The following is a 14,092-nucleotide window of genomic DNA, read 5'->3' as shown; positions in this document are numbered from 1 at the left end:
ATTTTGTCGGACCACGAACTCTACCATTTGGCGAAGTTTCGTGAAGATTGGTTTAAAATTGTGTTGTTTAAAAAAAATTGTTAAAAAATTTTCAATCCAGCATCGCTGACAACGTTATCTCCACCAATCAGGAGGCGGAGGTAGGGCTGGAGGAGTTTAAATCAGGAGGGGGTCGGCGGTGGTCACGTGACGCTCATTCTCCCTTCGCCCGATCTGAGGATTCGGAGGCGCACGCGTGTGGTGTGCGCGTGTGGTGTGCGCAGTGTGCATGCGAGTGCATGTCGTACGGTGTGTGCTCCATCGGTATGGCTCCCATGGACATCGGACACACTTTCAATAAACCCTTCAAGCAGCGGAAGAGTCTCGGTGAGAGGATGGCGTTCTGGCCGGGCGTGAAGGGGTTAATCCGACGGACTTTTTCTCCACTGAAGTTCTGATGTCCTCATGTCATGTCCCTCTGAATATGAACCCCTCACTCCCCTCACTCTCCTCACTCTCCTCACTCCCCTCTCCGATCTCGTTTGCAATTCCAGCTGTAAGGAAGCAGGAGGTTGCTGGAATCAGGTCCAAGTTCCCAAACAAAATACCGGTAAGTTATCCACACTTTGCCGTTATTAAAACTCCGCACTAAAGGTTCAAAAGTTACTTTTAAAACTTTTTCATAGTAAGGGGAATGTCTATTTTACACCAGTCATTACTAGATTTGGTAGTGTGGTGGGTGTGTGTTTGCTCGTTCCGCTGTATCATGGTTTTGTTTGCAGAAACAACTAAAGGACTCAGCAAGGGTAGTGTAGTGCTTTTTTGTAGTGGGGAGGTCGAGGGATCGGGTAGAGTGGTGGTTTTTGGTAGGGGGGTGTCAAAGGGATTGAGTAGTGTGGTGGGTTTTGGTAGTGGGGATGTCGATTGATTTGGTAGTGGAGAGGTCGAGGGATTGGGTAACTTGGTGGTTTTTGGTGGTGGGTGTGTCAAAGGGATTGAGTAGTGTGGTGGTTTTTGGTGGTGGGTGTGTCAAAGGGATTGAGTAGTGTGGTGGTTTTTGGTGGTGGGTGTGTCAAAGGGATTGAGTAGTGTGGTGGTTTTTGGTAGTGGGTGTGTCAAAGGGATTGAGTAGTGTGGTGGTTTTTGGTAGTGGGTGTGTCAAAGGGATTGAGTAGTGTGGTGGTTTTTGGTGGTGGGTGTGTCAAAGGGATTGAGTAGTGTGGTGGGTTTTGGTAGTGGGTGTGTCAAAGGGATTGAGTAGTGTGGTGGGTTTTGGTAGTGGGGATGTCGATTGATTTGGTAGTGGAGAGGTCGAGGGATTGGGTAACTTGGTGGTTTTTGGTGGTGGGTGTGTCAAAGGGATTGAGTAGTGTGGTGGTTTTTGGTGGTGGGTGTGTCAAAGGGATTGAGTAGTGTGGTGGTTTTTGGTAGTGGGTGTGTCAAAGGGATTGAGTAGTGTGGTGGTTTTTGGTGGTGGGTGTGTCAAAGGGATTGAGTAGTGTGGTGGTTTTTGGTAGTGGGTGTGTCAAAGGGATTGAGTAGTGTGGTGGTTTTTGGTAGTGGGTGTGTCAAAGGGATTGAGTAGTGTGGTGGGTTTTGGTAGTGGGGATGTCGATTGATTTGGTAGTGGAGAGGTCGAGGGATTGGGTAACTTGGTGGTTTTTGGTGGTGGGTGTGTCAAAGGGATTGAGTAGTGTGGTGGTTTTTGGTGGTGGGTGTGTCAAAGGGATTGAGTAGTGTGGTGGTTTTTGGTAGTGGGTGTGTCAAAGGGATTGAGTAGTGTGGTGGTTTTTGGTGGTGGGTGTGTCAAAGGGATTGAGTAGTGTGGTGGTTTTTGGTAGTGGGTGTGTCAAAGGGATTGAGTAGTGTGGTGGTTTTTGGTAGTGGGTGTGTCAAAGGGATTGAGTAGTGTGGTGGTTTTTGGTGGTGGGTGTGTCAAAGGGATTGAGTAGTGTGGTGGTTTTTGGTGGTGGGTGTGTCAAAGGGATTGAGTAGTGTGGTGGTTTTTGGTGGTGGGTGTGTCAAAGCGATTGAGTCGTGTGGTAGTTTTTGGTAGTGGGTGTGTCAAAGGGATTGGGTAACATGGTGGATTTTTGGTTGTGGCGAGGTCGAGGGATTGGGTAGTGTGGTGATTTTGGTAGTGGGGAGGTCGTGGGAATGGGTAGTGTGGTGGGTTTTGGTAGTGGCGAGGTCGAGGGAATGGGTAGTGTGGTGGGTTTTGGTAGTGGGGAGGTCGTGGGAATGGGTAGTGTGGTGGGTTTTGGTAGTGGGGAGGTCGTGGGATTGGGTAGTGTGGTGGGTTTTGGTAGTGGGGAGGTCGTGGGATTGGGTAGTGTGGTGGGTTTTGGTAGTGGGGAGGTCGTGGGAATGGGTAGTGTGGTGGGTTTTGGTAGTGGCGAGGTCGAGGGAATGGGTAGTGTGGTGGGTTTTGGTAGTGGGGAGGTCGTGGGAATGGGTAGTGTGGTGGGTTTTGGTAGTGGGGAGGTCGTGGGATTGGGTAGTGTGGTGGGTTTTGGTAGTGGGGAGGTCGTGGGATTGGGTAGTGTGGTGGGTTTTGGTAGTGGGGAGGTCGTGGGAATGGGTAGTGTGGTGGGTTTTGGTCATGGGGAGGTCGTGGGATTGGGTAGTGTGGTGGGTTTTGGTAGTGGGGAGGTCGTGGGAATGGGTAGTGTGGTGGGTTTTGGTCGTGGGGATGTCGAAGGATTGGGTAGTGTGGTGGGTTTTGGTAGTGGGGAGGTCGTGGGATTGGGTAGTGTGGTGGGTTTTGGTAGTGGGGAGGTCGTGGGATTGGGTAGTGTGGTGGGTTTTGGTAGTGGGGAGGTCGTGGGAATGGGTAGTGTGGTGGGTTTTGGTAGTGGGGAGGTCGTGGGATTGGGTAGTGTGGTGGGTTTTGGTAGTGGGGAGGTCGTGGGAATGGGTAGTGTGGTGGGTTTTGCTTGTGGCGAGGTCGAGGGTTTGGGTGGCGAGGTGGTTTTTGGTGGTAAGGGTGTCAAAGGGATTGAGTCGTGTGGTGGTTTTTGGTGGTGGGGATGTCGAATAATTGGGTAGTGTGGTGGGTTTTGGTAGTGGGGGTGTCGAGGGAATGGGTAATGTGGTGGTGTTTCGTAGTGGGGATGTCAAGGGAGTTGGTGAGATCAGTTGAAATGTTGAGGGGTTGAACTGGTGTGCCGTGTGTGTTCCCGTTTAAGTGATTCACGGAATGTGATTGTTGATAAAATAAGACTTTGCGATCCCTTTTCAGTGGAGTAAACGCGCAGGTCGAGTAAATGTATGACACATAACTTATTATTGCCTCCCCACGCTCATCGTAACGTTATCTACTGATGAGAACGTGCAGCACAACACGAGCTCTATCCTCACCTCTTCACCCCCATCCTTTCTCTCAACTCTTCCTCCTTTTGTCCTCACTCTCCTTCCTCTCTGTTTCTCTCTTCTCCTGCCTCTCCCGTCTCCCTCCTCTCCTTCCCCCTCTCCTCTCCTCTCCTTCCCCCCTGTCCTCTCCTTCCCCCCTGTCCTCTCCTTCCCCCCTGTCCTCTCCTTCCCCCCTGTCCTCTCCTTCCCCCCTGTCCTCTCCTTCCCCCTGTCCTCTCCTTCCCCCTGTCCTCTCCTTCCCCCTGTCCTCTCCGTCCATCTTTCTCCCTCTCCCCCCTCCGTCCCTCTTCGTCCATCCTTCTCCCTCCCCCCCCCCCCTCCGTCCCTCTTCATCCACCGCACATGGACTCCTCTTGCCTCCCTCCCCTCCTCCGTCTCTCCCTCCTTCCTCTCTCCTTCCTCCTTCCTTCCTCACATCCTCCCTCTCTCCTGCTTTCCTCTCTGCTTCCTCCCTCTCTCCTGCTTTCTTCTCTGCCTCCTCCCTCTCTCCTTCTTTCCTCTCTGCTTCCTCCCGCTCCTCTTCCTTCCTCACTGCTTCCTCCCTTTCTCCTTTCTCTTTCTTTTTTTCTTCCGTTTTATTACTTGTAAAATCTAAGATTTTTCAAGTATATTGGTTGGTCTTGTGCGTTATTGTCTGTCTGTATGTCAGTCGCATAAGGTGACACTTTTCAACCAATCTTCACGAAACATCACCAAATGGTAGAGTTGGTCATAAGCAAGATTCCTATTGTTTTGGGGGTCAAAAGGTCAATGGTTAAACATAGGCCAAAGGTCACCTACTTTGTCAAATTTCTAAAATCCTCAATTTTCATCCGCGTGACTTGAAATTTTAAGAGGATTTGCATAGCAGGTCACTGAATTCAACCACCAATTATTTTCGAGGTCATCATAGGCCAACAACTTATTTTAGGGATTTCGCCAGTATCGACATATTTCTTGTTTGTTACTTCCAAAATCGAAGACTTTTCAAGTATATTGGTCCGTTGCGTTTGTTATTCTGTCTGTCACCGGCCTACAGGTCACAATTATAAACTAATCACGAAACTTTACCAAGCTGTATAGGTCGTCCCAATTGAGAAGCCTATTGAGTTTGAGGTCAAAGGTCATCTGGAGGTCAAAAATTTTAAATCGCCATTTTAAATCCGATTGACTTAAAAATTGAATAGCATTTGTATATTGAGTCATTAAATTGGGAAATTAACTATTTGAGGTCCAAAGGTCAACTCAAGGTCAAACTTTCAAAATCAATTTTCATTTGAAAAGACATCAATTTTCAACCGATTGACTTGAAAATTGAACAGCATTTGCATATCGAGTCACTAAATTGGGAAAAATACTATTTTTGAGGTCAAAATAATCAGAAGGTCAACTCAAGGTCAAACTTCTAAAATCATCATTTTTCATCCTGTTGACCCGAGCTTTGATCAAGATCGTCAATTTAAATCTTGATGAAATGAACAATTTGCTGTATTAATGGAAACCTTTGGGGGGGGGGGGGGAATTTGCAAGTATCGTGCTCTGCATGACGTCTTCTTGTTCTGTCTGTTTGTTACTTGCAAAATCGAAGATTTTTCAAGAATATTGGTTTGCGTTTGTGGTTGCGTTTGTGGTTCTGCCTGTTTGTCTGTCTGTCTGCTTGTCTGTTTGTTTGTTTGTCACCGGCCTACAGGTCACAATTCTAAACCGATCATCATGAAACTTCACCAAATGGTAGAGTTGGTCTAAGCAAGAAGCCTATTGTTTTTGGGGTCAAAAGGTCAAAAGGTCAACATAGGCCAAAGGTCACCAAATTTGCCAAATTTCTAAAATCCTCAATTTTCATCTGATTGACTTGAAATTTGAAGAGGACTTGCATGTCTGGTCACTGAATTCAACCACCAAGTATTTTTGAGGTCAACATAAGCCAAAAGGTCAACATAGGCCCAATTTCTAAAATCATCAATTTTCATCCAATTGACTTGAAAATTGAACAGCATTTGCACATTGAGTCACTAAATAGGGAAAATAACTTTTTGAGGTCAAAAGGTCAACTCAAGGTCAACCTTCCAAAATCATCATTTTTCATCTGAAAAATCGTCACTTTTCTTCCTATTGACCTGAGCTTTGATCAAGATTGCCAATTTTAATCTTGATGAAATGGACAATTTCCTGTATCAATGGATTTTTTTTTCTTGGGGGAGGGAGGGCAGATTTTGCAAGTATCTTGCTCCGCATGCCGTCCTCTTGTTTTGTCTGTTTGTTTGTCACTGGCCTACAGGTCACAATTCTAAACCGATCGTCACGAAACTTCACCAAGTTGTAGAGGTCTTTCCAAGTGCAAAGCCTATTGATTTTGAGGTCAAAGGTTATCTGGAGGTCAAATTTCTAAAATCGCCATTTTTTATCCGATTGCCTTGAAAATTGAACAGCATTTGTATATTGCCTCACTGAATTGGGAAACCAACTATTTTAAGGTCAAAGGTCAACCCAAGGTCAAACTTCTAAAATCATCATTTTTTATCTGAAAAATCATCACTTTTCATCCTATTGACCCGAGCTTTGATCAAGATCGTCAATTTTAATCTTGATTAAACGGACAATTTGATGGATCAATGGCAACCTTTTTCGGAGGGGTACAGGGGGTGGGTTTTGCAAGTATCGTGCTCTGCATGACGTCTTCTTGTTTCCCTTTCTTCTCTTCCTTTCTCTTCCTCCATCTCCCTGGTTTAGTACCAGATGCAATAAAGATTCATGGAGTCTCTCAGCTGCTTTGACATGTCATTGACTTAATTTATCTGTAGTGACCGTTCGGTTTAAGATAGTGACTGCCTGACTTGGCTACTATAACCGCGTTGAATGCTGATGAGCTACATTGTATCCTTGTGCGTGTAACTTGTGAAAACTCTACCCTACCCTACAAGATCTTCGGTGTGTGTATGTGTTCCCAAACAGGTCATTGTGGAACGGTTTGGAAAAGAACGGGATCTTCCCCTCTTGGATAAAACCAAGTTCCTGGTTCCTCAGGAACTCACCATGAGCCAGTTTGTGACTATTATTCGGTATGCATTTGGGGTGGGGCATGGGCAGTTGTTGAAGGGATTCAGAGTATGAAGATTTCCTTTATTTATTTTGTGATGCCGATTCAATTTGCTTTCAAATCCTTTGAAACCTGATAATTTGAGTGAACCATTGTTCACTCAACGCCACTTGACCTTATCATACTCCTAGTTTCAAACTTGAGTATAACAGTACATGGTAACATTTCCAACAGAATTACCTCTTTATGGCGGTTTACTCTGCATCCAAGTGCTGATGCTCCTGTTGACCCACCATAAACATTCGCGTTTCTGAGACTGTTAAATCTCTAGTTTACTAGCCTCCACCTGGGTGGGGGCTTATTTACCATCACTGCTACTGAAATTTATTTATTTATTTATAGTTATTGAAATTAAAATCTACACATCCCATTTTTAAGGTGCAATTTGGGGCTGTGGCGTCGATAAGTTCCTGTACTCCTGTCCCTATATAAAACTAGAAAGAACAATCGCCTTCGCCAGAACGTGTTTTCAGTGTTTTTTTAAGGCTTTTGTATTAAAATTAATATGGTGGCCACGTGACAAATTACGTCATCATTTTTTTCTTCCCAATTTATCCCTAGAGCCTAGATGATGATCAAGAAATTTCATCTTGGTCGGATGACGTTTTGTACTTGTCAAATTATGATGTCATAATCACAAATTATGATGGCACCAATGACATCATCATTAACATATGTTATTCCACAGGGAAAGTTCTTTGCAATAAGCCATGTCAATTTTTGTATGCAGCGCTTTTGGAGATATAGAGGAGCAAATTTTTTCGGTTTTTTCCAAGTTGCCGCCGTACCACGTGACTGATGACGTCATAATTATCATTCAGAAAAATTATACATGTGGAGGTGAACCTATGGTGAAAATATCCTCTGGCGAAGGTAACAGGTACAGATGCATTCAAAGTACACCGCAAATAGATAAATAACATATCCTGCAGCGAGCGGCATTGCCGGCGTGCCTTTGGTCCCCGGTGATGCCGGCGTGCAGCACATAGAGAAGGTATTGGGAAGGAGAGATGTACGATAATTGAATGATTCATTGCGTAATTAAAATAAGTAAATATTAATCGTAAAATAATTAATTTCTTAATCAATTGGCTAACTAATATCATACCTACACCACCAGTATTTCATCTAAAGCTGTAACTTTTTGCAAACTAAATAAAAAATTAAACACAAATAAATAATTAATCGATTAATCAATAACTAAAAATACCCTTTATAGCCAAATTACTTGGTCACTGTCATGTCCAAATATCAGCTTCCAACTCAAAGGATGGCTGAGATATTGCCCGGACAAACAAACAAACAAGAAGACATCATGCGTAGCATGATACTTGCAAAATCCGCCTCCCCCCCCCCCCCCCCAAAAGAGTTTTCCATTGATACAGCAAATTGTCCATTTCATGAAGATTAAAATTTACGATCTTGATCAAAGCTCGGGTCAACAGGATGGAAAGTGACGATTTTTCAGATGAAAAATGATGATTTTAGAAGTTTGACCTTGAGTTGACCTTTGACCTTTTGACCTCATAAATAGGTGGTTTCCCAATTCAGTGAGGCAATACACAAATGCTGTTCTATTTTCAAGTCAAACGGATTTAAAATGGTGATTTTAGAAATTTGACCTCCATATGACCTTTGACCTTTGACCTCAAAATCAATAGGCTTCTTAATTGGGACGACCTAGACCACTTGGTGAAGTTTTGTGACGATCGGTTTAGAATTGTGACCTGTAGGCCGGTGACAAACAAACAGACAGACAGACAAATGGAGCAAATGAATTTGGATGTGCTAACTAACTAACTAACTAACTAATGAACGTGAAACCTGCCAGGGGTGAGTGTAAAGGGTGCTGAGATAGCAGGGATAAGCTAGATGGTGAAGGGAATCGAATGCAAGATGGATGTGGGATTCTACCTTGAAACATTGGGGACCTCAATCCCTTTGCTCCCTTTTTTAATTGGTTGATACCACCCACTTTAATGTTGCTCTTTTGTAAATGTTTTCCTGATGTGGTTTATTGTATGTTGCGCGGTGTACATGTTGGAGACGTTACACCGATGCACTTCCATTCTGCAGCATGATGTACCAATCCGCCGCAACGTTGAATCTTTGCATGTTTTTATTGGAGAAGTTGTACTCTTGTACTCCAATTGGTGGTGAGCGTGTGCCTGTATTCCTGGTATGTGTGCAGCAATCGTATGTCCTTGCGACCCACACAAGCGTTTTACCTGATGGTGAACAGGCGCAGCCTGGCCAGCATGTCATCCAGCATGGCTGAGCTTTACGCAGAGCACCAGGACGAGGATGGTTTCCTGTATGTGACGTACGCGTCCCAAGAGATGTTTGGCTCTGTGGGACGTGCGACTGAATGAGGGACTCCTTCGGCCCTGCGATGATCTCAGCAGGACGTCCTGGGCTGGTCCCATCATTCCAATACCCATGTGCTGGTCACAGTCCGCGGACTCTCCGTTTACTTCCCACCCCACCCAAGCTTGCTTGTTTTCACTTCTGCTGGAGACACCACAGTTTGTGTCATGGTGTTTGCGTGTTTGCAAGTGTGTGTTATGTCTTGTTTTTATTGTTGCACGGTGAATGACAGTTGACTGAAAGTATTTCCAAATGCCTTTTAAAGTGAAATAAAGATTTATTAGAAGCAGCCGAAGTGAAATTGTCCTTGAGATGAAGTGCTTGTTTCGGGAAAATGTAGTGAAAAAAGAAATGTGGGGGAGCTGCGCAGGCAGTGTTTGATTGTAAAGGAATGTTGGTGGTGGCGAAGGGATTATCATTTCCTTGATTAGACCCTTCTCCCTCCCAAGTTGATATCAGAGCTGTTTTGTGCTGTCTCTCGAGACCAATTATCCATGACCTGCACATTTCTAGAGAAAGGTCTTTGAGTAATAATTGATGCTTGGGTTGTCCTGTTTGCCATTCCCGTCTGAGAACGATTCCTGAACTGGCTTCCCAGATTCAAAATGCCATATTTACCTCTGCTACCGAAGGTGGATGGCGGTTATGTTTTCACCCCTCTCAGTCTGTCTGTGAACAAGATATCTCAAAAAGTTGTGGACGATGAAATGAAGTTGACTAAGATGTGGACGAAGTTCTATTTTGGAGAAGATCTGAATAAGGATTCTGATACGATTATTATTTAATTTTTTTAAGTGATTCTTCACCATTGAGAGATCAGGCGAAAAGTGATACATACATATCAGGATATGTCAAAAAGTTATGGACGAGTTATGACAAAACTAGGTATATGAGTTGGTTTGGTGACGAGAACAAACCGATTCGATTTTGGTTCAGGTGAGAATCCAGATCCGGTCTATCAGTGGGATACAAAACATAAACTGTTCAGCCTGGTGGAGGTTTGCGCTCTCCCGAATGACATTCTAGTTGCTCTTGTGGGAAATTTAAAGTTCTGTGAATGAGGTACTCAACAGTACAAGAAATAACGAAGGTTTTCTTTTTTTCAAAGTAGTGCACATATAACTAGAGTTCATAAAACACCTTACCCCACATAGTGTTCAAATATACAATTCAATTGAAATAAAATAATGATTTTAAAGGTCGTACAAAAAAAAAACTGCGGAAGTTTAGCATCGATGGTGTTTTGTAGTCAGGGTGGTTCCTTGCATTCAACTATGCATGACGAGGCAGCAAATGCTAACTATGTTGACCAAGTAACTGAAGTTGCTGGTAGTTCAAATCACGTTGTTGGACATCATCAATTTTCTTGTCCACCCCAGAAAATGAATAATCTCCAGAACCTGTTCTTCTTCAGCAATTAAGCTGCTATGTTTTGATTTTAGTGGCGTATATAATTTATATTGTTCATTGGTCCCCCACCGGCTTAATCAGAGGAGACTATAGGTTTGCTTTGTCTGCCTGTCCGTTCGTCCGTCACACCTGTGGTTTTTCTTCAGACTTTTTTTCTATACCCTCTAACATATTTAACTGAAACTTGGTACATGGCTTTATTATAAGTTACAGAATAAGTTTGAGTTTCAGAGCATTTCATCAATTTTTGAGTTATGCCCTTTTTGGACTTTGGTAGGTGACATGTATTGCAAATCGATTATCGCTCTTGTTTTACTTACGAGAAATAAGGAAAAAGTTAATCTGGTCAATAAACCATTGTTTTTATGAAATTATAATTTGCAGAGCACACAATTTACTGACCAGAACAAGTATTTGAGATTGTATATTTTACGGCATGGTAAAATAGTATGCACCTGTCTTCAATGGACATTGGAATGGAATCTTTACTTGAACTGGTAGTACAAGCAATAAATAAACAAGAAGACATCATGCGGAGCATGATACTTGCAAAATCCACCCCCACCCCCAAGAAAAAAAATTCCATTCATACAGCAAATTGTCCATTTAATCAAGATTAAAATTGACAATCTTGATCAAAGCTCGGGTCAATAGGAAGAAAATTGACGATTTTTCAGATGAAAAATGATGATTTTGGAAGACTTGAGTTGACCTTTGACCTTTTGACCTCAAAAATAGTTAGTTTCCCTATTTAGTGACTCAATGTGCAAATGCTGTTCAATTTTCAAGTCAATCGAATGAATATTGAGGATTTTAAAAACTTGGCCTATATTGACCTTTTGGCCTATGTTGACCTCAAAAATAGTTGGTGGTTGAATTCAGTGGCCATATATGTAAATCCTCTTAGAATTTCAAGTCAATCAAATGAAAATTAGTGATTTTAGAAATTCGGCCTATTTTTTACCCAAAATAGAATTTGTGGTTAAATTCAGTGACCAGATATGCAAGTCATCTTCAAATTTCAAGTCAATCGGATGAAAATTGAGGATTTTAGAAATTTGGCCTATGTTGACCTTTTGGCCTATTTTGACCTCAAAAATACTTGGTGGTTGAATTCAGTGACCAGATATGCAAGTCCTCGTCAAATTTTAAGTCAATCGGATGAAAATTGAGGATTTTAGAAATTTGGCCTATGTTGACCTTTTGGCCTATTTTGACCTCAAAAATACTTGGTGGTTGAATTCAGTGACCAGATATGCAAGTCCTCGTCAAATTTCAAGTCAATTGGATGAAAATTGAGGATTTTAGAAATTTGGCCTATGTTGACCTTTTGGCCTATTTTGACCTCAAAAATACTTGGTGGTTGAATTCAGTGACCAAATATGCAAGTCCTCGTCAAATTTTAAGTCAATCAGATGAAAATTGAGGATTTTAGAAATTTGGCAAAGTTGGTGACCTTTGGCCTATGTTGACCTTTTGGCCTTTTGACCCCAAAATCAATAGACTTCTCAATTGGGACGACCTATACAACTTGGTGAAGTTTCGTGACGATCAGTTTAGAATTGTGACCTGTAGGCCGGTGACAGACAGACAGACAGACAGACAGAACCACAAACACAACCGACCAATACACTTTTAAAATCTTCGATTTTGCAAGTAATATATTTATCAGGAACTGTTTTCTATTGTCCTAAGAAGCAGTTTATGAACTCGTTACCTCCGCCAAAGGTGGATGGAGGTTATGTTTTCACCCCTGTCTGTTTGTTTGTCTGTCTGTGAACAAAATATCTCAAAAGGTTGTGGACGGATTCGGGCGAAATTTGGCGGAGATGTGGCGTATGTGACAAGGAAGAAATGATTAGATTTTGGTGAAGATCCGGATCCGGATCCGGCTAGTAGAATTTTTAAGTGATTCTTCACCATTGGGGGATAGGGCCAAAAACGATGCACAGCACGATGTCTCAAAAAGTTGGGGACATATCTGGACGAAACTTGGCAGACATGTTGGGTGTGTGACAAGGACAAATTGGTTCAATTTTGGTGAGGATCTGAATATGGATTCGGATACGATTATTATTTAATTTTTTAAGTGATTTTTCAACATTGAGAGATCGGGCGAAAAGCGATATATAACATGATATAAAAAAAAGTTATGAACGAGTTATCACTAAACTTGGTGGATGAGTTGGTTTGGTGACAAGAACAAGCCGTTTAGATTTTAGTTCAGGTCCGAATCCAGATCCGGTCTATCAGTGGGATATGCAACATAAACTGTTCAGCCAGGTGGAGGTGTGCTCTCTACCGAGGGTCGTTCAAGTATTACTCATATATTACTCAGCAAAAATTATCTGCCGACTACCTCACTCATATTACTCATCTGTTTCCGATCTCGAGTTTATTGACAGGTGTCGTAGCAAATGAACTTGTTCAAACAGATTTAATTAAGTCGGTGAAACGTGCCTGAAGAGGTTTCTGGCAGATCGGATTGAGTCAAACAAAGTGCCTTTCTGCAGCATTTTGAAGAAGAACAAGCTAAAAACATTTTCTGCAGAAGTTACAAAACAAACACGCCAAGTTAATAACATAAGTGTTACTGTGTCGGCCGACAGAGACATGTTTGCACGCATGGTTCTTATCAGGGAGGCTCGTAGGGAGCTCGGGAGCCTCCAATAACTGCTCCAACATTCCCTGGGAGCAGCCCATGGGAAATTGCAACTGCTGATGGTGGCCTGCTCAAAACGACAAAGTCGCAACTGTTTAAATGCGTGGAGGAATTTATCAAGCCTGTGGACACAGTTCCATCCGATGCTGTCCACGTGTATGACGGATTGGTAATTCCACAACAGCTACCTTCAGAGTTCATCATCTTTGGCCAAATATCAGATCACATCTTGCAAAAGATAACGAGGGTTAACGAGGGATAACGATGGTTCTTTTTCACAGATAGATATGTCCCAAATTCTATAAAAATCGATGGAACATGAAGCACGTGGAAGCATGGGATGTATTCGTATAAAAGCAGAGTGTCGTGATCCGCTAAAACCGAAGCAATTCAGAATTTTTTACATTTTTTTTGTATACAAGATCGAGCCTCGTGTAGGAGCTAAAATCAATCAAAAAAACAAACGGACACATTAAACATACAATAAAGGGAGCGGGAGACAAGATGGGGAGAGAGAGGGAAGCACACAGGTACAACAGTAGAGAACAGGGACATCAGGAGATCTGTGGGAGGGACAGGGCTTGGGGGGAGGGAAGCATTGGAAGGGTGGGGGGGGGGGGTGGGAAAGGTATAAAACACATGGACACTGCTCGGACTTCAAGGAAAGAAGTCGGTATTTCAAAAAAGTGGATCTGGGGTGAATTAACAGGGGTAGAAAAGATCAAGGTTTTGGATGGGGGAAGATAAGAGATGGTGGTGAACAGCTGTTTTAAAGACCTGGAGGGAGGAGTGGGATTGAAGAGAGTGAGGGAGTTTGTTCCAGAGGTGGGAGAAAAGGGGAATGAAAGAGTGATGGTGAGCAGAGAGTCTTGATTTTGGCAATTTCACAAGACGAGGGCTTTTGGCAGATCTTGTGCGACCTGCAGGAATATTTTGGGGACAGAGCACAGATAAAGCTGGGGGAGCAAGGCCGGAGAGGAGTCAGTAGAAGACAGAAAGACCACCCACATATTCCTTTCCAGTGCTGAAAATAAAATTGGCCTCATCAGATTCCTACTGAAAGACCGGACCACTCATGATAGCCACCGTCGTCATCTTCAAGGCAATAATCCATACTTTAAAGTTGAGGAGGAATGTTAAAATATATATATATATCAGTGCAGGATGGTCTGATGACAAAGAAGCCATTAGAAGAGCTTAGCTCGAATCAGGAAGAAGCAGACACA

The 14,092-nt window shown here is 43.1% G+C and overlaps 1 protein-coding gene across 1 annotated transcript; it reads left to right on the top strand.

The window, feature by feature from the left end:
• Positions 1-208: 208 nt before the first annotated feature.
• Positions 209-9,083, top strand: LOC137437852 (microtubule-associated protein 1 light chain 3 gamma-like). The gene is made up of 4 exons (XM_068132528.2): positions 209-366; positions 534-589; positions 6,283-6,389; positions 8,619-9,083. Exons 1-4 carry the CDS (start codon positions 279-281, stop codon positions 8,797-8,799), a joined length of 432 nt encoding a protein of 143 aa, XP_067988629.2. The 5' UTR covers positions 209-278; the 3' UTR covers positions 8,800-9,083.
• The last annotated feature ends 5,009 nt before the right edge of the window (positions 9,084-14,092 follow it).

Source organism: Myxine glutinosa, chromosome 12 (assembly GCF_964187855.1).
Source record: "Myxine glutinosa chromosome 12, kmMyxGlut1.1, whole genome shotgun sequence".
NCBI lineage: Eukaryota > Metazoa > Chordata > Myxini > Myxiniformes > Myxinidae > Myxine > Myxine glutinosa.
Note: the sequence above shows the minus strand (reverse complement) of the source record. Positions and strands in the feature narration are given on the sequence as shown.

What these genes read in the sequence shown, in the direction of transcription:
- LOC137437852 (XM_068132528.2), top strand. Translation starts at nt 279, where the DNA reads ATGTCGTACGGTGTGTGCTCCATCGGTATGGCTCCCATGGACATCGGA. An exon ending in AGTTCCCAAACAAAATACCG is followed by an intron (nt 590 to 6,282) that starts GTAAGTTATCCA and finishes GTTCCCAAACAG; the next exon opens with GTCATTGTGGAACGGTTTGG. An exon ending in CAGTTTGTGACTATTATTCG is followed by an intron (nt 6,390 to 8,618) that starts GTATGCATTTGG and finishes GTATGTGTGCAG; the next exon opens with CAATCGTATGTCCTTGCGAC.